This window comes from Arvicanthis niloticus, chromosome 4 (genome assembly GCF_011762505.2).
Source record: "Arvicanthis niloticus isolate mArvNil1 chromosome 4, mArvNil1.pat.X, whole genome shotgun sequence".
In the NCBI taxonomy this organism is placed as follows: Eukaryota; Metazoa; Chordata; class Mammalia; order Rodentia; family Muridae; genus Arvicanthis; species Arvicanthis niloticus.
This window is the reverse complement of record NC_047661.1, coordinates 93,190,887-93,215,230: the sequence shown is the minus strand read 5'-3', so window position 1 is coordinate 93,215,230 and position 24,344 is coordinate 93,190,887. Positions and strand designations below refer to the sequence as shown.

At 34.6% G+C, this 24,344-nt stretch overlaps 1 protein-coding gene across 2 annotated transcripts in view; it reads right to left on the bottom strand.

Annotated features, from left to right (window-relative positions):
* Positions 1–19,723: 19,723 nt before the first annotated feature.
* The window catches only part of Olfm3 (olfactomedin 3), a 194,344-nt gene continuing 189,723 nt past the window's right edge, over positions 19,724–24,344 (bottom strand). The window contains exons 5-6 of one of the 2 annotated variants that reach the window (XM_034500498.2): positions 23,980–24,086; positions 19,724–22,792 (exon numbers count right to left, since the gene is read on the bottom strand). In XM_034500498.2, the coding sequence (XP_034356389.1) occupies positions 22,115–22,792; positions 23,980–24,086 (785 nt within the window). In that variant the 3' untranslated portion in view covers positions 19,724–22,114. The remainder of the gene's footprint in view (positions 22,793–23,979; positions 24,087–24,344) is intronic. The other variant, XM_034500497.2, reaches the window with a different exon arrangement.

The window sequence follows — 24,344 nt, the reverse complement described above, 5'->3', positions numbered from 1 at the left end:
TGGATCTGGAAACCAGCTGACAAACACAGGCCATTAGGGTCTTGTCTTGAATTCTACTTGCTTCCACTTCTGGGTGAACTTTCTTCTTCCTTATTGGTCACCATCATATGATCAATCAGCTCAGGCTCCTACCAATATGGACTGATCTTATTGACACATGTTCCCTGCTGGTCTAGTTTTGTTGCTTTTGTGATTAAATATCCTGAGGGAAAGCTGCTAGGGGAGAAAATGGTTTATTTGGTTTAGGGCACTGAGTCCATCACTGAGGGAAGTCAAGACTGGAACTCAATAGAAGAACCTGAAATCAGGCCTCCTTGCTATTTTCATAGCATTATATATCTAAAAATATTTAATATGTATATTTTAGGACCACCTGACTAGGGAATGGTGCCAATTATAATGGGCATCAAATAGTAATCAATACAGTACTTCATAGACAAGCTCATAAGGCAATCTGATCTGGGCAATTTCAAGACTGAGATTCTCTTCAGAGGTAATTGTAGAGGTTACATCAAGTTAACAGTTAAACTAACCAGAACACCTGCCATTAAAAACTCAATGACTTGAAACCATGTGTCAAAACAAAAACTCCATTAAGCAACTTCTACCAGATGTTTTGTTTCAGCAGTAAGAAAAATTACTAATATACTATCTTGAATTATAAGTGAGCCTAAAGGACCTATATATTAAAAAGTGACAATTTGAATACTCTCTAACTTTCTCTTTTGCATAAACAAAGATACTTCAGGCATTCAAATCAAACATTTTAAATGCAATTTGGGAGAAACCTCATCCATATTCAATAATCACTTTTAGTTATTCTTTTGCTGTGCAATATATCAACTGGTAATAAAGTACATTTAAATGAATTAATCATATTTTTAAAATTCTTCTCTCATATATTACATCCCAACTGAAGTTTCCCATTCCCCAGTCTTCTTCACCCTTCCTCAAGATCCATAGTCCCTCTGCCTCCTCTCAGAAAAGAACAAGCCTCCCAGGGACATCAACCAAACATAGTATAACAAGCTACAATAAGACCGAGCATATATCATTACATCAAGGATTGATAAGGGAACCCAGTAGAAAAAAGAGTTAGGGATGGCCCCGCCATCACTATTAGGAATCCCACCAGAAAATCAAGCTACTTAGCCATAGCTAATATTTAGAGAACCTAGAACAGACCCCTGCAGGTTCCTTAATCTCTGTGAGCTGCCTTGAGTCCTGGTCAATTGATTCTGTGGACTTTATTCTTGTGTCCCTGAACACTATAGTTTCTCCAGTGCTCCCCCCACTCCCCCATAGGACTCCCTGTCTAATGTTTTGCTATGATTTCTGTGTTGCTCCCATTAGTTGCTGGATGAAGTCTCTCTGATGCTACAATCCACAGACCCAGAGAAGCTAAGTAACAGGAGGGCTTAAGGGAGAATACGAGGCTCTCCCTTGGGAAAGGAAAATGAATAGATTTTGTTGGTGGACTGGGATGGGTAGAGTTGGGAAAAGAAGGGGTCAGGTGGAGGTGGGGAAGGAGGAGAAATACTGGGAGAAATTGGAACATTTGGGGGCAAGGTAGAAACCAATTGCAACAGAAACTCCATGAAATCTACAAGAGTAACCATAGGGAAAAAAATCCTATTAATGAGGGACACATAGCCTAAACTGACCATCTTGTAAACAGGAAAGATCCCAAATGGAGAGATTAGAATATCAACTCATATATATATATATATATATATATATATATATATATATATATGAGAGAGAGAGAGAGAGAGAGAGAGAGAGAGAGAGAGAGAGAGAGAGAGAGAGAGAGAGAGAGACTGAGACTCTGGGTCTTTCCATAGACCCAAGCTCCTCTCAAAATTATATTCCTTATGTCTCAGGTTCTCCGGTGATACAATTAAATCCATGACTTAACACATCTTGCTCTTCTTTATAATTTAGAAATAGCTTGCAATATTGAAGAAAGATAGCTTACAAACTAATGTTATAATACAATATAAAATTTACTATAATGAAGGTACATATGATGTAGAACAAGGATGGATTTAAAAAGAGCAGAAGATACAGTACAAATGGATAATGTTTTTTAGAATGAGACACCCAAAAATGATAAAAATAACTCTTTAAAATTATTATTCAAATGCATGATAGCTAGTAACTTTAGCTGGATGAAACTATAAAAAATAAGAAACAGTAAATAAATTTTCTATACTGTTCTTGCTTTCCACATTCATCCATTCTAAATAAGGTTCTGACTCCTTTGATTACTAAGTGTTTTCCTGGTCAAAATTTCACTCTTATAATTATTCCAAATATTTCACAGTATTTGAAGTATGTGATTATTTACTACAAAATTAAAAGGTAATTGGAATAATTTATTACTACTCCTCAACACAAGCACTGGGTTTCGAAATCTTCTAATTATGGAAATTCTTGAATAGGGTTGTGATAGAAGCTGAAGATGGAAGGGAACATGGTTTGATATGTTTCTAAAGGTTCCATAGTTTCATTGAGTGTTAGAACTAGAACTAAATTCTAGATTATTACAGCTTTATAATATCAGTGTAACCTTTGTAACATTATATTACTTCTCTTTGAAAGTTGAACTATATCCATGTTTGGAATATATTAAAAGATGAGTAGGTCTGAATGAGAAGTATGTTTTGCCCAGAATGACAACCACATTGACAAATAGGATGTGGTATAGTAGATTGAAGATAGTAACTCAAAATTGACATTGGCAAGAAATCAGGAAAATTATTTCTTTTTAAAAGAAACAGTTTTTTCCTTTTTTTGTTTTTTAGTTAAAAGTATGCTTGCTTTTGAATACTAAATTTATGTGCTTCTTCAGCAGATCCAGTGTATATAGGTTACTAGAAATGACAATAGACATTTTATTTTGCTTTATTGATTAAGACAAAAATTACTTGTTATATGCTGAAACTCAGTCCTCCAAATTCATATGTTGAGGTCCTAACTCCAAATGTGATGTGCTCAGTGATACAGATTGCAGAGGAAAGATCACAAGGGCAGGTCCTAATCCAATTGAATTGATGTTCTTATTGAACGAGGAAAAGAATCCAGGTTCCTTCTCTGCGAAGGGAAAGGGCACTGTGAAAAGCTAACAAGAGAGGCGTCTCTAAGTCACAAACACTACCGCATCTTGATTATAGATTTCAGTGTCTAGAACTATGAGAAAATTAATGTCTTTCTTGAAATCTTTCAGTCAACAGCATTATTCTTCAGCAACCCATGTTTGCTGATAAATTGCCTGTAAGAAACAATGTTATCCTAATTGTGTTCATTGTTCCTGTTGGTCTCATTGTCCTTGTGGGTCTCAGTGTCCACAGAATATTACATGACTAATTGAGACTTGATTAGTATTTCTGAGTATTTTTTTTTAAAGACTAGAAGACTCTTTGGTTGCCAGTCTGAAAAACAAAGGCAAGAAATTGCTTTAAATATATGTGATTCTACACAGTGAATTAACATAGTAATGGGTATTTTGCCCTTGACAAAAGTTTCTAAATATTCATCCCCTGGATGATGAACACTTGTTGGTATACTTTAATGTTGTTTGCTCAGTACACTCCTCAAATTCACGTACAACATGTACTGTGACTAATGCAAACAGAGCAGCCATCGGATTCATTTCATTAAGAGAAGATTAGGTAGAGATTCGAAAAATTTCCCATGAAACTTTGATGTACAATTCATCCCTTAATTAAAATCAAACAGACTTGCTTCCTGGGATTAGGCTATCTAATTCTATTTTTAAAAAGAAAAGAAAAAAATATGTTGGTTAAAACATGTTTGAATAAAAATAGTAGAAAAGTCTACAAAAATTTATTTCAAATGAGTACCATAGCAGAAAGTGAGATAAAAGAATGAACTCCAGAAAGTGCTTTTGAATATTCTACACTCTAAACTCTTCCAGTCTATACAGAATTAAAATCCCTACTGATCAAAATTCAGGTCACAGTCAAGTCTATATGTTGTCAAAAAAGTGAGCAAGGAAGAAGAGACTGTTAGTTCAGAGTGTAGAGAATGTCTATCTGGAACTTCAGAGTTCATTCTCACCTCCCCCTAATTCACAGTGTCACCAAAGGCAAGTGAGTTAATCTTTTTGTGACTTCATTTATGTCTTTGTCAAATGGAAATAATAACACCTACTTCGTGGAGAACATTCAGAGGTTTAATTAAATTAGTGCTTTGAACTTCCTAAATGAAAGTTGCTATAGAAATGCAAAGTACAATTATTGAAGTCATTTCTCCTTATCTTATGTGCAATATGATGATTGAAACACATTTATGTTAATTGAAAAAGTGACTAATTGCCTAAGAAATCCTTTCTAATGTCGTGTGATGGACATAGCCACAGGTCAAAGTTCTTTACAATTCATTGGGTCACAAAATGCTTCTTTGGTAACAAGAAGTAACCTAACATAAAGATCTAGTTGCTTTAAGTCATTCAATATATAAAATTTCTAATACTTAGAGACAGAGGCAATAAAATTTAGCTTAGAATGTCTATCAGAAATATGGAATGCTCTTATATCATTATCCCAGAAGTGATACATTTCTATGGTTGATTTTCTGGTAAAATATTTGCTTTGCTTTTCGGCAAAACACAAATAAATAATATTAACAACAAATCCTCCCAGTGCCATGAGTAAAGAAGATGTGGGTTCTCTGAGGAAAGTTTCCACCAGTAAATAAGGTTTAACATGTTTGTAAGAAGAAAAATCTCAGGTTCCTTCTGTGGGCTAGAGAGATGGCTCACAGTTAAGAGCATATATTATTTTTGAGGAGGATTTCAATTCAACCCTTAGCATCAATACTACATTGCAACAGGAGATCTGACACCTGTTTTGCCCTCTGAAGGGTCTATATTTCTATACTTATGTTTCCTCCTCCTTCTGCTTTGCTTTTTCTCTCTCTTCTCTCAGATGCACATATATGTATAGAAAGATGCATAATTAAAATTTGTAAGAATAATGCAAAATAATGAAATAAAACATGTTCTTACAAGACAAAAAGTTTGTAAAGCTACATTCTTACTCGAAAAGTGACCACAAAGAAGCTTTTAGTAAGGTTACTGTGAAACACTAGGTAAAGAAGTCACAAAGCTTCATTAGTGGATTATCATCAATAATAGTGTTGGGGAAAAAGATGATGATAGAGGGTATAAATTCTGTTTATGAAGTAAGGGTCATGATGGGCCTACAAATGATTATTTATAGAAGTGGAGTGAATAGTAATGATTGACAGTTGGAATGAATAATTGACTTTTAGTCACCTGACATTGGGAAATGGTGAATTAGCAGGGATCACAAAAATATATTTTCAGACTCAGGTATTCTAGGACAATTTGGAAAGAAAACTATAGCTGAATTTTAATCCAGCAACATGGCTGCTTTGATCACATTCAAAGACCTGCTAGGTCTTTGTGATCCAGATGGAATTGCAGGCATGTCCTTAGTAGATACCATTAATTCCTCTGACTGGGATCCTTAAGTACACACCTTTATTCACAAATAATACATTTTAAATGAGGGGCAGACAAAGTGACAACTCAGAGAAAGATTTGATGGAATAAGTAAAAGATAGAATACAGTCAACTCTCAGGAGAAAAACTATTTTAGGAGCAATCCCGGATGAAAGAATAGTACAATCAGTTCAGATGAGTAGAATTTAGTTACATGAAGTTCAGTTTAGTGGAATTGAGTTCACTCATGAGTTCATGCAGAGGTAGCTGAAACAAGAAAATCAGCAGCATCCAGAAGATTAGAACAATTTACTAGAGTTAATTTGAGGCCAAGCAGAGCAGTTCAGTGAGTACCCAAGAGAAACCAGATTGAATAAGACAGCTTGGAGAAAAGTTTGAGTCAGAACAGCTAAGTTGATCCAGCCAGCATTTAGAAAGAACTAAAAAGGGTTAGCTTATTCAGCAGTAAGTCTCTTAGATGACAATTATATATGGTGAGTAGAAGTTACTTTTATAAAAAACTGTTGCTTTTTGAAAGTGGCATTGTATCATTCAGGGAGAGTCAGGTTTTCCTTGGATTCTGCAAAGGTTTTAAGCCCCAATTACTTACCAAAGTCTCCTCAGAAACTGTAAAATCAATGCTGCTGCTAGGCTTCCGACTAAAGCAAAGAATCAAGATCCGTGATGAGGGATTCTTGAGAAAAGAATGAATAAACCAGCAAAATACATAAATATACTTAGCTATTTTTTTGACAAAGGAGCAAGGCAGTGCCGTGAAATAGTGAGGGCTTTCAACAAATGGAGGTTGAACAGCTGGACATCAAATAGTAAAATTTATCTAGCCACAATATTTCCAGCTTCACCAACTTAAACTCTCAGTGGATTATAGATCTAAAAGTGAAATGAAGAACTACAAAACTCTTAGAAAAGAATCTAGGGGGAAATCAATATGACTTTCTGATTGGCAATAGTTTTAGACTTCAAAAGCAAAGGCACAGTTCAACAAGGAAACTTGGTAAGATAGAGTTATTTTCCTGCACTGTTAAAGATATTGTCAAGACAATGAAAAATAACTTTGCATAGTGAGATTATGAATTTAAGGAATGCTGCTCTGCTGAGCTTTGGTGCTGCAGATATTACTGATAAAATTATCCATGGCTTGAGGTCAGTATTTCTATTTTGGTCAAGCTTCAAGAATGGCATATATATATAGCTTGATCATGCTAGCCCTTTTTGTCCTGGGAATATTTTTATTCCTGCCCATAACGTTATAGCTTGTCTTTAACAACATCAACATGTTGACAGCCAAAGTACATGACTTGAAGCTGAAAATGGAACCCCAGACAGAGTTTAACAGACTGGCAAACCAAGGATGGGTAAGATTCTTCATAGAGCTTTACTAACCTAAGACAGAAATACATTGCTTTTGATAATGCATATTCCATGGTGGGTAAGGAAATCATTCTTGTCAGAATGACCTAAGACAGTCTCAATCTTATTCATGAAATAAAAAATAGGAGAATGTGAAGAGCTTTAAGGGCTGCTTGGCAGGACATTGGCAAAGGACAAGGAAATGGGCTGCTTGGCAGGAATCTGACATTGGCCAAGGAAAAGGAAGTGGGCTGCTTGGCAGGAATCTGGCGTTAGGCTAGACCAAAGAAGTAGGCTTCAGGCATGAAAATGATTTTTGGCTAGGACAGGGAAGTAGGCTCAGGTATTTTGGTCATCCTGATAAGCCCTTAGAAGCAGTGATTATGGGACTTTGTTTATTGCCTCACTTGCTCTTTGACTGTGTTTATTGTCTTGTTTGTTCCTTGACTATTTGCATCTATTGCTAGGTCCTCAACCCAGAACTGACCTTAATACCTGCATGTAATTAAAATGGTATAGAAGCAAAACAGAGGAGGTGAGATGGGATAGGGGGTTCAGGGGGGAGGAATGGGGAAAGGGAATAACATCTGAAATGTAAATATATAAAATATCCAATTTTTAAAAAAGGAAAAAATACTATAAATTCTGAGGATAAATATTTGTAGAGAATATATAAGAGAAAGAACTCAATCCAAATATACAAAGAAATGTAAAACTCAACAATAACATCATTAGTAGCCCAAATAAAAGTGTACCAAAGATTTTTCTAGACTCTGCACCAGGGAGGGTTTGCAGATGGTAAGTAAGCATATAAAGATGGTCCATATAATCACTAGAGAAGGCAAATTGAAGCAACAGTGAAGCTATGGAGGCAGAGATAGGAAGATGCTCCATGTCTGATGCTTGATTCATCTATCTAGTGACTGTGAAGCCAGCCAGGGCTCCAAAATAATTTTAAAACCAAAAAGAAAACCAGAAGAAACAAAGAGTTGTCATCAAATTAATATAGAAACCCAAATCCACAATACTTACCACAAGTCACACTGGTGAGGATTTGGAAGATTATAACTCCAACCTAGTGCTAGCAGGAATTTAGAATGTACAGTATCAGTTTCTTACAAATCTCAACATTCTTATAAAACAGATGTGCAGTTTTGCTCTTTGTTTTTTATTTGAAGGAAATGAAAACATATACGTATACACAAAAATATCTGCACAGTTTTACAGAAGCTTGTCTATAATTGGAAAAACTTGGTAGCAAACACAACATAACTGTAGTAATTGAGAAGAAAAACAGATAAAAGATGTTGAGACAAAGGACTATCAGTCGGCACTGAAACAAAATGAACTACTAAGTAGCCATATGAAGAAGTGTAGAGAAATTAAATGCATATTCCTAAGTGAAGAAGTTAAGCTGACATGTTAGGTACTACTCTATTTCAACCATATGACTTGTAGGAAACAATAGTAACTGCAAGAGCCAGGACTGGGAGAAGGAAAGAAGCAAAGTGATTTTCAAGGCAGTAACATTTCTCTCTAAGGGAATATAATGTACACAGGTCATTGTATGCTTGCTCAACTTTGTAGAGGACTTTGTTTTCTGCTGTCCTCCATCCCTTCTTTTCATTGTATTAAACAGCAAGCACAATGTTTGCCAAACCACTCTCTAGCAAGTTATATTTAAGATCTAGTAGTGTTCAGAGTTTTTAGTTAGGGTAAGTAGTGAGAAGCCCTAAGAACTGGAGTCAGGATAGGACATACTGACAGACAGTTTTATCTTCCAGAGGACTTTGTTGTAGGGTCAAAAGTCTGAAAGTGGAAATTTAACACCATAAGGCATTAGAGTGAGTTAAGCCACACCTAATGTCCTCAGTTTATGCTAGCTGGGCAGACAGTTGTAAATCCCTACCAGAAATATAGAGAATATTCTTGCACCCATTCAACATCAGACTCAGAGAAGAGTAGAGAATACTTCTTAGCAACCAGGACAATATTTTGATTCTTTCCATTTGGGAGTATTTACCATATTCCAGATTACTATTTTTTAAGTAGATATCCCAAATATCATCAGTCTTATTACATTGCCGTTTTTAAAATTTTTTGATTAACATCCTTAGTTAAAACCTGTGAATTCTGTTTTTCTTTGTTTGCTGATTTTGTTTGCGTTTTGTTATTTTTCATGCCTAAAATGTCAGTGTCTCATTCAGGTGGACTCATAGGTTTTAGCAAGTGAGGAATTTTTGGTACCAGCCAGTTTTACAGATCATATGTTTTAGAACTGAAACCATCTCAACACAGTCAGCTTGTTAAGGGCCAGAAATGTAGGAGCACATCTCTCTCCCTGCTGTGGACTCGAACGCACCAACAATCTCCTGAGGGTTAGACTCTATAGTCTGGCTACCTGGCTGGCTCTAAGCTGTCAGTAAAATAAGATTTTACAACTTCTGTGATTCTGAAAGTCAAGTTATAGGTAAAAAAACTTTTAAGTGTCAACATGTACTAAAGACTTGATACAGCTTAATAATTTAGGAAGTCAGTAAAGAGAACATAGCATTTAGGATATAAGATCACCTGCTGGAGCTCACTTTTCCTATGTTCTTTTAAAGCTATGGCACTTCTGTGGCATTTAAGGAAGACAACCCCAAAATGGAATAGGACTGTGTGCAAATGGCCCAATACATCTCTTTTAATCTGACTCAATGCCAATGATGTATATGATGCTGCAGACTGTGTTCTTTCTATCCAACTGAAACCTGTTACTTTCTATCATTCCATCACTCCTGTGGGCATTTGTTTTATTTTCCTGGCTGCAGCAGTGGATGTAGGTACTGCTCTGCCGGCTGCATTAGGAATACCCTAAAGAAGTTACTTATTACCACAACAGATGTGGATGATTTTTAGGGAAATGCTGACTCTATATTGTGAATCTTTATCACTCTCAGGGAAAAATAAGGAATTTCCAATTGCCTGCTAGCCATAAGAACAGAAGGACTAAACAGCCTGGCAATAAAAGTAGAGTCTGACAAAGGGGAAGAAAGAAATGATAGGAAATGTACTCATGTCGGAGATGACTGGAGGGGAAGCACATTTCATCTCTCAGTGGTTCATTCTCCTGTTATTCCTCCACAGACACAATTATGGGAAGGGAAGAAAAGTTCAGCCAGGATTTTGAAAATGCAAATGTTTACTGTCTGAATAAAGGAAATAATTATAATGAGAGCAAAAGTAATAGTAGATGCTATTTGCCCTCCCTAGTCATTAGCTTTGTGATGTTGCTATTGACATCAACAGTCATCAATAGACATCAATAGGGGTAGCAGTATTTATTGGAATAATTAGGATAAGCATAGTATCCCATTGTTATCCTTTCTCAGGTGAAAAAAACTCAGCTGTTTGACATATGGCATTGAAAACTTAAGATTTGTCCTTTTTTTTTTTGTTTGTTATATGATCACTGTGTTTAAAAAACATTCAAACCTATTATGGACATAAATCTAGACTATCCAAAACAATTTCAAAGTTAAAGGGAGAACCAAACATTGGGTATGAAATTCTGACTTTAAAAATGCCCAACAATGGGGAGATAGAACCTGAAGAGACCATCTCTAGTAGAGAGATATGACCAGCCACCAGTGGAGGGATGGGGTCACCCATCTATGTTCAAAATTTTTGACGCAGAATTGTAATTGTTCCTGTCTAAAAAAAAATGTAAAGACAAAAATGGAGTAGAGACTGAAGGAAAAGCCTTCCAGTGACCAGCCTAACTTATGCAGGCACCAAACTTGTGTTTGTAGACAGGAGCCTAGCATGGTTGTCCCCTTAGAGGTTCTACCAGCAGCTAGCTGACACAGATGCAGACACTTACAGCCAATCATTGGACTGAGGTTAAGGATTCCTATGGAATAGTTAGGAGGAGTGAAGGAGCTGAAGGTGATGGCAACTCCATAGAAAGAACAATAGTATCAACTAACCCAAGCACCTCTGAGATCTCACAGCCTAAGCCACCAACCAAAGAGCACACATGGACTGGTCTATGGCCCATATGTAGCACATATGTAGCAGAGAACTGTCTTGTCTGGCCTCAGTGGGAGAGGTTGTACTTAATCCTGTAGAGACTTGATGCTCCAGGGAAGTGGAATGCTGGGGGAGGTAAGATTGGGATGGGTGGGTAGATGAGGGTTGGGTGGGTGAGCACCCTCTTAGAGGCAAAGGGGTGGTAGTGTAGAATTTTGGGAGGAGGAATCAGGAATGGGAACAACATTTGGAATGTAAATAAATAAAACATTTTAATAAAAAAGTCAAAATGATAATTATATTTTGTCAACACTAGATTACCTCATGACTTAATTTATATACTGAATCATCCCACAGGTATTTGGTATAGAAAGTACTATTCTATGGACACTTAAAAATGTAAGACAGCTGTGATCTATGATAGGAGAGAGGCTTCAGCAGCATTAGTTAGCAGGATGAAAACTACCCAAAAGTATCAAATTCAATGGTGGGGAACTGAGGATATAAGATCACCTGCTGGAGCTCACTTTTCCTATGTTCTTTTAAAGCTATGGTACTTCTGTGGCATTTAAGGAAGACAACCCCAAATGGAATAGGACTGTGTGCAAATGGCCCAATACATCTCTTTTAATCTGACTCAGTGCCAATTCTTCTTTGAGTGGCTTTGGTCACAGTCAAGAAAATAAGCCTACATGTTAGATTGTAAAGAATGAGAAACAGAAGTTTCTCACTGATGTGGAGTGACTACATCTTGTTCTAGTAAAATTCAGGACACACATAGTCACTCAGTAGCAACTATTAAATTCTGAAAATTTTAATTACTTATATTTTCATAATAAATTCAAAGCTATGGGAAGCTATTAGGTAGATTAAGGATTCAGAACCTTTTCACTGGATTTATTTCAACATCAGATTCAAGAAGGAAGTGGAAAAGTTAGATGCTCCAAGCAGAGATATCAGCATCAAACTTGTTGATATAGTAACAAAAACTTAGGGGCTGGAGAGATGGCTCAGGGCTTAAGAGCACTGACTGCTCTTCCAGAGGTCCTGAGTTCAATTCCCAGAAACTACATGGTGGCTCACAACCAACTCTGGATGGGATCTAGTGGCCTGTTCTGGTGTGTCTGAAGACAGCTACAGTGTACTCATGACAAGTGTACACATATAAAATAAGTAAATAAATCTTAAATAGAAAAACACCCTCAGATTTCGGTTGGAGATTCTGTAAAGGAGACCTTCTTTTTGTGTCTTGAAACCAAATGAAATTGCATTATTCTTTATGTCATCATACCCAGTGTGAGCTGATACAATGAAATATCAGAGTCAAATATTCAATTTACATCACAAGATTTTATAGCATCATTAGCCACCTCTGGCAGACTTTGGTCTAACCAAACAGCCCACATTAATTTGGAGTAATAATAATTTGAACTATACAGGGAAAGGGCAAGGATTTTATGCCTGTTTGTTTTATGAACATGTGAACTGGTCCTTTCTTGAAGTCGTTTCACCAAAATCACTATGGTCTCCTGCAGAGAAAAACTCATTATTTCCTTGTAAATTTGTCTGACTCCTGTTTTATCTAGTTTTGAATGGTGATATTTGGGGGTAAAATATTGTTTGTCTGATCAAGGGAACAACATATAGAGTATTATTTTACCAGGGAATAATATGCTAATGTTGGTGTTATTCTACACTCTAGGAAACTATAATGTAGAGTAGGGATGAGATAGGTGGACAAATATTTATAATAACAGTGCTGTGAGAGAAGTAAGTTACAAGGTGATGTGAAAGCACACACAAAAAGAGGGAGCAGATTATATGTAACCAAGGGGACAGTAGAGAAAGTTCCTTACAAATAGCAAACTAAAGCTTTTCTCAGTCCATAAGCACAGTGTGACCATGTATATGAAGAAGTGAACAATCTGACACAGGTTAGAAGGATCATCAAGGAATAAGGAAGCCTGGCTTTATATGTGCTGAGGGTGGTCGGCAGCTGCATAAACTTCTAGATAATTACAACATTATCTACTAAGGAATCCGGTATAAGAGACATAAATCAGTAGATATGCTGTCTTTAACTTACCTGAGCATCTGCATGAGGTATTGCTCAGATAGACAGTAGTTCTTAAATTGGAGATATAAGGGGATTTTCAATAATATGAGAGGTTGATCCCATAAATGCAATGGAAAGTGGGAGTTTTTATTTATTGTGATTGTATGTTTAAGAATATTTTTCTTCTGTGGAAGTATATGTATTACATGTGTCCCTGGTGCCAAAAGAGTCAAGAAGCTGTTTGATCACCTGGAACTAATCCTAGAACAATTTTCAAATTACCTTGTGGGTACTGGGAATCAAAACTTGGTGCGAGTATTCTCAACCACAGAACCCCCAAAAGAACCTTATGTTTCTGTGTTGGTGGAGCAGGTCCACAGGTATATTTTAATTAAGTAGTAAAATAATTTGAAATGTTTGCCTTGGTTTTCACATAAAATGGATTATTACTTAGAAATTGATTGGGAACTTTTGGAAAGTGTGTAGGCGAACTTTCTCTTTCATTTCTCTCTTCCTTCTGGTGTGTTCCTTTTCCTCTGAGCTGTATGAGCACCCGAATCCCAGCTCATGCGAAGCCTTTACTGATCTTTTAGAAATACACAGCACTTGAAAGTTTGAGCTGAGAGAAACCTTGGGGACCATATAGTTAAATGGTTTCCGTGCTTTATTTTTAAACAAAAAAAGTGCTTCTTGAAAATAAAAGCTTAAAATAGAAACTTTTAAGTGTGTACGAATAAAGTTGCTTTCATTGAAGGTGCAAGGAGTGTTTGTTGTTTATTATCTCTGTTAAATTAAGTTCACATATCCTTTCATGAACGATCCCAGGAACCGTATACAAACTCAAGTTTCAAAGGACAGCTTTTGAAGACCAGTGCTAACATCAAATGCTTTTATTTACAGAAAATTAAAAAAAAATGTTATCAAAGACATGCCATTAGAATTAATTTTCAAATAAATACTGTAACTTTTGGAATATTCCTTGTAGTCTCTGAAGGGTTGCCCTTCACTGAATCACCTACAAGACATCGGTAGATGCTTTTTCTTAGAAGGAGTGACTGACTAGTGGTCATTGGGTTTCTTATGATTCAGCCTTTAAAAAGTTAGCTAGGAAAGGAGGCCACAAAATGTAATGGGGCGATGTGACCCTTCACCTTCTTGTGTCCTGGTAGCACAAGCCCCTTTGCTAAAGTTCCGTCTGTTTTGCTGAAAAGAAAATGAATTTCTGAGAAGACATTCCTCACTGAGGGAAAAATGTACAAAAGCTGGGTGCAGAGCAAGCTGCAGTAATTTTCAATGAAAACGGCTTCTGATTATACTGCTTCTGATTTCATGTTCTAATGCATTTTGGGTATATGCATATTTGTGGGTTTTTTTCTTTCTTCCTTATTTTCATTTTTATTATGTTCTTTTTTTTTTGCCTGCTTTTCTGAAGTGAGAGAGGGGAGAGGGGCATCGATTCATGTGGGTGGGGTGGTGGAGAGGATCTTGGAGGAGTTGGGGAAGGAAAACTATAATTAGAATACATTATATGAAAAACAATTAATACATAATGGTTATTTATGTAACTCCTTTTTTACCACCTTTATTTTTTTGTCCTAGAATAAAATTCACCATAGCAGAATGGAGTTACCTCACCTCAAAGAGGAGATTAAACCTCACTGACAGTTATAATATATTATCATACATTAATTATAAAATGAAAATTTATTTTCAAAACATTGATTTTTGTCTTAATTTCCCACAATATTCTTTGAATAAAAAAGTTCAGCGTTTAAGATGACCTCCTTATCTTATACCTCTTCATTACTAATGCTTGTCATGAAACTAGTCTGTCTTACTGTGCCTGGGACTGGTATGTAGTAACTACAGTAACAAAGGGAACACACCATTGTTGGGTGTGTGGCAATTCTGTGTCTGTCCGTGTATGTATATGTGTGTATGTTTGTTGGCATGTGTGCAATATGGTAATTGTACATGAACATGCACCCGTGTTTGCATGCGCATCTGGAGTCTAGAGGTTAACCTCACGTGTCATCCCTTAGATATTATGACACTTGATTTTGAGAAGGGCCATTCACTGTTTTGGAGGATGCTAAAATGACTAGGATATAGAAATGTCTAGAAATCTTTCCCATTTTAGTCTCTCCAACAGTGGGTTCACAAGCATGTACCAGAACAACTGACATCTTTAGAAATATTGTAGAGATTGAACAAGCTCTTAAACATATATGGCAATCTCATTGCTTACTAAGTGATAATATTGGCAATATATAAACCAAAACTATAGTTCTTTAAGGTTAGTTTTCTTCAGTGGTAGGGCCCATGATAAGTTGTCCAGGCTCTGTGGATGGAGCCCTGCACTGATGTGCACAGTGGTGGTTTCTAATTGGATTCACTGGGTTATAGGAAAAGAGATAAAAATTTGGGCATGGTATGGTGTATCAGAGAAGAGTTAGTAGAGTGATTTAAAATATCAATATTATAAGACTATAAAAGAGTGACCTTTGTATAACTATCATAAAAAAGACAACATTTTGAATAAATGTCAAAATATGAATAGGAACTTAGAGAATAAAAGGTCAATCTTAAATGTGAACTGTGAAGGAAGTGTATGCCTGGTTCTTTCATATGGGTTGGCATATAGGAGCTTACTTGATCTAGCAACAATCTATAAAATCATTGGAGATGCAATGAGTTTTAACCAAAGAGATGAGTATAATCTGTTAATACAGGGAAACAAAAGGCACATCTCTCAAAAGACGTGGATTGAACTCAATGAGATTTGAAGGTGGATGAAACAAACAAATAAGAAAGTAATTGTTCTGAATAAATATCTAGCACCAGCAATGATGTCACTACATTTTGTCTTTCTATAAAAAATTTTAAAAGTGCAATATAAAGTTCAAATATTAAGAATACAAATTAACAGAGTTAATGGAAACAGAGAAATAGATGATATGAATAATATTTTCTTCTAATATTCATATTCCAGTCAAAGGAATCACAAGCTCTAGGAGATTTTTTTGAGCTATTTGTTGGAATCTTATCTCCAAAACTCCCAGGGAAAAGTAAAGAAAGAAAGAAAATACATATATTTACTGCGTTAAAAAAAGCTAATCAATATCTCTTCTCAAGACATTTGGGAGAGACAATGCAAGGCCAACATAACTAGATTCAATGCTCTGCTTTTTTATTGTACTGTTACTTTTTAATTTTTTAATTTTAGTTTTTTTTAATTTTCATTAAAGTACATTGTATATCAAGCATGTTATTTCTTTGTAAAGTTTTCTGAAAATTCTCTGTCAATGAAAGGCATGTCATTGAAAATAGTTTCTAATCCAAGGTGAATGTTCACGCCTTTCTCTTTGCTGTTTCTGTTGCTTCAGCAGCTAATTTCCTAAAAGGAATTTGTATTTAAATCAGACTGAGCTCACTGAATCTGTTATATTCCAGTCAGTGTCAAACCACACTGCCAAAAGGCTGCACACACATTCTTAGAGAATATTCTCAGATAAGGTAGGGCATGCTTCATAATAGAAATTTTGGGTCACCAAATTTGGCCAGATCTTTCCCAAAAACGGAATCACAGAAACATAATTAGATTTGACCCAAATGCAATAAAAATCACTGCTTAGTTTTTAAAGGGAAAAAATCATGAGAATTTTCTGAAAAATATAATTCAACGACAATATTATAATCTTGATTTCCTTTTTAACAGGGAGCTAGTTGAGATTTTTAAAGGATGAAAGAATTATCACAGATAGTCAGTGCTTAATAGACAGATATTTGATGAATTTGGGATTGAAGTTGATTGAACAAGTATAGTACTAGCTTTTTGGACCATATCTTTTATTGAGAATCTGATAATAATTTAAACCTGAAAAAATGACTATACAACCACAAATGCACATTATGTTTGGTGTATGTTGGGGATTCTCTGATCTCTAATATGGGTTCTTTAATTACAAGTTGAAAATGTCCCCAAATTAGTGCTTTACAGAAATAGTATAAATATTGTTTGGCTGAGCTTTAGAACAGAAAAATAGAACTCATGTTTTACTTATATTGTGTGGTGGCATTCCATTCATTGGTGACTTTAAAGTGGAAATGTTTAAAAGTATATCTCTTTTAAAATTATTGAAATGAACTCCTGAAAAACTCGAATCCATCTTTATCATGTGGATTAAAAATTTTGTTCATAGTAGTTGACACAATCAGAATATAGTTTCTATATTTTTATTAAAGGTCATTTCTACCAGAACTCATGAAGACCTATATATCTGTTAGTGGCTATGTCCCTTGGTTTCAGAGTATCTATTATTAGCTTATAAATAAGTAATTCATTGATTAGTTTTTATTAATTTCATAAATATATATGGCATATGTATGAACTAAGGGTTTTTGTAGAAAAATCAAGGACTGTATAATCAAAATCTGACAACGTATGTACTATTCCATTTTTAGTGGACATCTAGTAAATTTAAACTAAAATGACTAGTTTTTTCACTATTTTTATGCACTTTATGAGTTTATTCTCTATTTTCTTGGAAGTTCTATAACACTTAGTATTTTTACATCTGAATTATAATAAACAATATTTTAGTGATTTAAAAAATAATTATCAGCCCTTGTTACGTCTGGGCTCTGCTAGGGAACATTATTAAATGCATAACTCCATGTGTCTGCATCATTTTACAGCAAATTTTTCATAGTACTGAGATACTCTCCATATAAGAATTCTACTTTATGAAATCTGTTGCTTCATGTCTTTAATTGGGAGCAATTAAATTATAAGTTAGCTATACCTACCACAATTAACACACATTATTGAGGAAGTGCAATGCTACAATTTTATATCATTTCAGGCCTTGCTTAGTAACAGTGTATATTTGTGAAACTTACCTAGCATTGGTAAGCAGATCTCCAAAGACAACAAGTTTTATGTAACATAACTGATTATTTAGGAGAGAGGGCTAAATCTATATCAAATGAAAATATCTCTAAGCTTCATTCTACAGATGAAACCAAACTATGTGGCATAAATTTAGCGTATGTGGTAGATAAGTCATCTTGGTATGTCAAGTTTGGAAGAGAAATTTTTGATTGGGTACATTGCATAAGCAATAATATGGTATTCCTCATTAAGAGATTTTCATGAATCAAATTTGCAATTTCCTAGAAAATTAATGTAAAAGTTATAATGCAGACAGCTTTTCTAGAAACTGACTTTAAAAAATCATGTGTTTATGGATGTGTTTGGTTGTGGACAAGTGAGTTCAGGTGCCCATGGAGGGCAAAGTTGCTAGATTCTTTAGAGCTATTTCTAGGGTTTGTGAGTTATAAAACTCGGTACACAGAACTAGGTACTGTGCAAGAGCAGTAAGTGCTCTTAACTGTTGAGTCACTTCTCTAGCCTCTAAACATTCATATTTTCAAGTATAATTGAAACTATTGAAAAGGTCATATTTTATTCAATCCCAAATATTATTTGTAGACCCCGTTAATCAGAAAATATTGGCTGACAGTTTTATGATAAATTAAGTTAAACTTTTATAAAGCAAAATCCTATTATAATCTTGATCAGTAAAGACACAGTTTAGTGAATTAAAGAATGTTTTCATTTTATTTTTTATTTTGAGACAGGGTCACACTATGTAGTTCTGGCTGTCCTGGAATTCACTACAATAGACTAGGGTAGACTCAATTCACAGAGATCTTCCTGCCTCTGTGTCCTGAGTGCTGAGATTAAAAGTGTATGTCAATTCACTGGGCTCAATCTGCGGTTTCTTTTTTTTTAAAATAAGTTACCGTTTCTAGCTATAAGAGATCAGCAACTGAGGTTTCATAGCATTTATACTTAATTCAAGTGCCCCACTTGTAGTCCTAGTGATAGCTAGAACACTTTATAGCATATCTTATGGTCTATGTTTGAAATGATGGAGAAGTTGACTGCAACACTTAGTGTTGTTTGAAATGTCATAGAAACTCAATGTGTAGGTGTGATGAAGGCTGTATGATTATACTTCTTTAGCAACATGACATTTTTGATGCTTCCCTTTTAAAGTATCCTATTTCTGTAAGGCTTGTCCTTTTGAGACTGCAATGGATCCATTTTTCATAATTGCTTTAACTTAAACATATATTTTTATTTTTCTCCCAAATATATTCTTATATAACATTTTCAAAACAAAATATTGGTGATCTGTGAGTTTAGAATTAATGATGATTAAAAACCAAAAGCTTTTCATTTAGAAGATTCAAACTTCAGAACTAGTACATGTAAAAGTCATTTGCAAATGAGTTTTATAGTAAAAATAGTATTTTTATAATAAAACTGTTTATTTTCATGGTAATACATTCATAATTTTGTATGGTTATATTTCAGTAGCAATCACTCTGATTGTAAAAGTTCTACTCAGAAATTTGGCAGTGACTTTCAAACATGAAGACATGGCTAGTTGTTTTTTTAATTATAGTAAACATCAATAAGAAGTTAGTATATTTTCTGAAAGTTTTCATCACTGAGAGTGCTGTCAATTATAAAGAAATGAAACTTCAATGAAGGTAGCAATCTGAGTTCTAGATTTATGATAACGCATGGCTAATCACTCACTTTCTATGTATCCAGTGTATTTGGTCTTTCTTTCTCTTTTATATCTATACCACATTAATTCACTGGAAGATTACCATTTTCTGAACCTATAGATTTAAGTTTAGATACAAGTAATAAGTCTTGTGATTCACGTACCATAAATATGAATTACACACCAACACAACCCAACCGCAAGCATACTATTTGAATGACATGGAAGTACTTTAATGATCTGGTTAATTTAGAAAATGCCAGTTACATAGTTCACTTAGAATGATGGTTTTCTGAGTTTAGACTTCTGTACTGCTTAGTTTCTATGGATGATCTTAAAATACTCATTATTTTCTTCATAAAATTACTTTATTTGCTTGAAATTAAAAAGGAAACAGTGATTAAGTTCTTATTTATTTCAGGCACAAAACTGAACATAATTTATTGAGGAAAATGCTCATAAAGTGTTAGTGTTTAATGCAAGTCATATTTTTAAAGCTCATGTTATCCCACTTCTAGTGACAATAAAATCTTAGCTTGCTCTAGCAGCACATACGCTATAAATAGATAGGGTGATGGAACAATACATATAAAACAACAGGGCTCTGTACAAGATGCACACCTCACAAAAAAGCCATGATAATTCATATTTTGAATGTCTGTGGTACCACATAGCATGTCTTAAAAACAAGTGTTCCTATTAGAGTCTGTCTACCTAAAAATTTATTCATTTCTAAAACTGACATGATGTTTTTTAACCTTATACAAATTGCTATATCAAGTATGAACTGCTTTTGTGATATGTGTAATATGACAAATGAATCTCCTAAATATTCTAATTCTCACTTGTAGACTGGAGCTTACATGAACTTTTGGTAAGAGATGTCATTATAAAAAGATGCAGTGTTTCCATTAGATCATGCTTAACTTTTGCTGACAAAATACCAAAACAAAACAAAAAAAAAACCCAAAATACTATCCATTCAATCTTGAGTTTCAAGATTAAAGTAACTAGATTTCTCCACTTTGACAGGATGATAGTTGAGAATGACCCATCAATTGCAGAGCCTGAAATGAATTACTCTAAATATCAATATCTTTTTTATAGAGTGCTGTGTCTGCATTATCATCTGCTTTTTTTAAAATTGTAGTATGGTATACATATGAGACAAAAATTGCAATTTAAGTTATATGGTATTCATTTTAGAATATATTTTTTAACGTTTAAAATATATCTCTATTATTTTTCATAAAGCTGCCTTAGTGGAATTCTTTTAACATAGGGAAATTACTTCTAAACTCATTGACATGTTCAGTATTTGTTAATTATAACTTCTGTGGAATTAGTAACACAAATCTTATCAAAGTTTTGACTTTTAGTTTCTTTAATTTTTCACACACAGTGAGGGAAGTTATCAGGGGATTGATTTCTCATTTCATTTTCTGAATTGGTTATTTATGCATTTGAAACAAAATATAACTCCCAGTTCTTTTCATAATTTCCTTTTATATAAGCATGCCAATAACTCTCCAGGGTTTATAATTTTAATGTAGAAAACATTGCATAAATTTCCTTTTCTTAATAGTCTTCATGTGCTTCATATTGTATAAGAAATGACATTATTGAAAGTTGTATATGAAATATGTTAAAATACTAATATGTATGTATGGTACTAATACTAATAATGATAAATGAATAGAATCAAATCGAGTCTTCATAACACAGCAACATATTTTACAGACAATTATATGAATACTTCCAAGAAACAGGGTATCACTACATTGGATTGGTGTTCAAATTCAGAGCCAATGGTAGAGTGGGGGATAAAACAAAGGTTGTATATAGAATATCTGATGTTATTATTTTTAATTTTATAGTGGTTAGGAGAAGGGGTAAGCCAAGAAGTTCTTTCTCAATCAGACTTGAGAACTGACTTGAGTAAGTACTGTGATTAAATTTTAGTACACTTTATAAAAAATTTGACTTTCACAGAAGTGAAGGAATACAATTGTATGATAGTGGCTACAATGATAGAAATATGTATTGTCAGGAAAATGTGAGCAAGAGATTTAGAAATGAGTGCACAGCACCGCATCAGAGAATGTGGTAAGAGTGACGTGACTGATAGTATTTCCCATATAAATAAAATCTTTAAATCTTCTTGTAGAAATAAATGGGGGGGTGCTTTTCTTTTACCTTAATTTCTATGAAAATATTTCTTGATATAGAGCAAGAGACAGTAAAAGTAATGACAGTTAAAACGAGAAGACATTCATGCATTTAAGCCACCATTAATCTGATTCTAATACAAGGCAGATCATTAATCTTTTGCAAAACTATGACTCTAGCCACTTAAACTCTTTTTTTAGTGCTTTGCATGACACGGGCATGATAGGCCCTGCAAATTTGGGATTTAAGATGTGTTTCCAACACACTAACTTAGACAAACACTTTTTGAAACTCCAAATATACAATAAAATCCTTTGCTTTGGAGAACTGATGACAAGCCAATCAAGGAGAAAAAAGATAAACACAGACAAGGTCCTATAGAGTTTATCATAAATGACAGGGTAGATACAGGAAAAAAATGACATTTGTCTATGTGTCATCTTCAGTCTTAATGATGTGGAACAGGGTAACATTGAACAGGACCTGGTGGCCATTGTTCCAGGCATAAAGAGCTCTATCTCTTGCATTGTAGTCAAGCATGGATATGTGAAAGTATTGGTTATGGAAGGGGATGTCCGTGTACTCATATGTGGAAGTTTTTGTGGAATAAGAATAATACACTTTGGCTCCTGTTAGGTGGGAATTGGTGACATACAGAGTCCCACAGATCATGAAAGATTCCCCTGCACTTCTCTTGGGATAGCCAGTGCTCCAGCTCTTCATCACCTCCAAGGTATCTTGATTAAGCTGGCTGATGACAATATTGCCTGCATTCTGGTTAGTTGCATATACAGCCCACAGACCAATTTCATCAGCCATTAGGTCAATGTCAGAGAATCCTCCCCACGTGTAGGGGTACACATTGTGAAAACCAGCATACTCCAGGCTTCTTTGGGCTAGCACTCTCCCTAAATCAAAGCTGTATTTGATGATGATATTACTCTGATACTTGTTAAAATAGAGGGAACCATTGTAGACAACGTGGTTAGTTCCCGCCCACTTGAAAGGGAGGTTGTATGTCCTTGATTCAGCTCCACTGACAAAGTCTGCAATAGACTTGTATTCACGAACTATTTTATTGTTAGTATAACTATCCATATACCAGACCTGAAAATAAAGGAGAAGAGAGAGAAAGAGAAACAAATGGAATGATTAAATTCTGGACATTTACAAAATTTCAAAACAAAGACAGTTACAGTCAAAGTTTCAAGTTTTGGATACCAAATGTTCTTATTGCTAACCCATTGAAATATCATAGCATATAGGCCTTTGTAAAGTTTTTGTCAGGATGATCTGCAAAATGGTCCAATAGGTAAGGTTGCTAGCTGCCATGAATGACAGTCTGAGTTGCATCATTAGGACTGAATGATGGAAATTAAGAATCATAGAGTTCTCAGACCTCCATATGTATGTGAACATACAAACACATACAGAAATATCATTTAGAAAATGATATTTGTACAGAAAGGCAGTAGCCAAATTTACTACCTTCAATTAATTTGCTTTTTCTTTATTTTCTGTCTAGTTCACGCATATTGCCGAGTAAACCCAGTACATATTACAAAGAATATCTTCTTATGTAGCCATATGATCAATCACAACTGTAAGGCATTATCTTTATTGTGTGCCTCACCCTACAAAAAAAATGTCTATTTTATTTTACATGACCACCTTATGTTTACTTTCTAGTTGCCACAGCCTTCTACTAACAATTACTCAATTATGTTGTAGATTTTATTGAAACCATTGTATTAATTTAAAAAAATCTAATTTGGATAGTACTATTAAGAATTTTAATTCATAATGAATTCATTAATAAGCAGAAATATAATCAGTTCCTACTATATTTAATTACATAATACATGATTGTCAACCCCCCAAAAAAACCTCCCTCACTATTTTAAGTGTGCTTCTTTTACAGTTGTCTCTAGCAATATATTGGTTTACATAATGAACTTGTTCAGGACTCAGTGCAGTTCTTTTTAACCTAAAGATCATATTTCTCATGGAATATTCAGGGAATTTCATATACTCGTGATTTACATTTCAAGCATAAAACAAGACAAATTCAGTGGCAATCAGGCTAGACTACACTGCAGAATTTTAAGAGAAACATATCACTAAAATAAGTTTGTTCCATACCTTAGTTATATTACCAGTTCTTGCTGGAAAAAAATATCAAGAAATAATACTCATTACCTCAGAACCTATATCAGGAAAAAAAGAAATAACTTGGGGGAAAATAGTACAAATGAAACCTAATTACAAGCAAAATATTTGTAGAAGCAACATACTCTGTTATTCTTTTCAGATGCTAAAGGATCCGTCATCCAAGCACCAAATCGAGTTCCAGATGTCTTGACTGTGATGGGGCCTGTGATTTTCATCAATTTGCCACATGCTGAAATTACAGGAGCATAAACATGTTGGTTGAACACAGCCAATGAATCCAATACACAAACTCAGATGAAAGCAAAGAGAGGAAGACAAAGCAAACACATGAAATCAATGTCACATATTCTGAGTGAATGAGCACCATGTTGATTTTAATATATTTAATCCCTAAAGGGGGTATGCTTGTAATTGTAATGCTCTAAGTGTAAAGCATGTTAAAAATTAAATTATTTTTTACTGTAAATAGATTCTTCTTTTATACAAT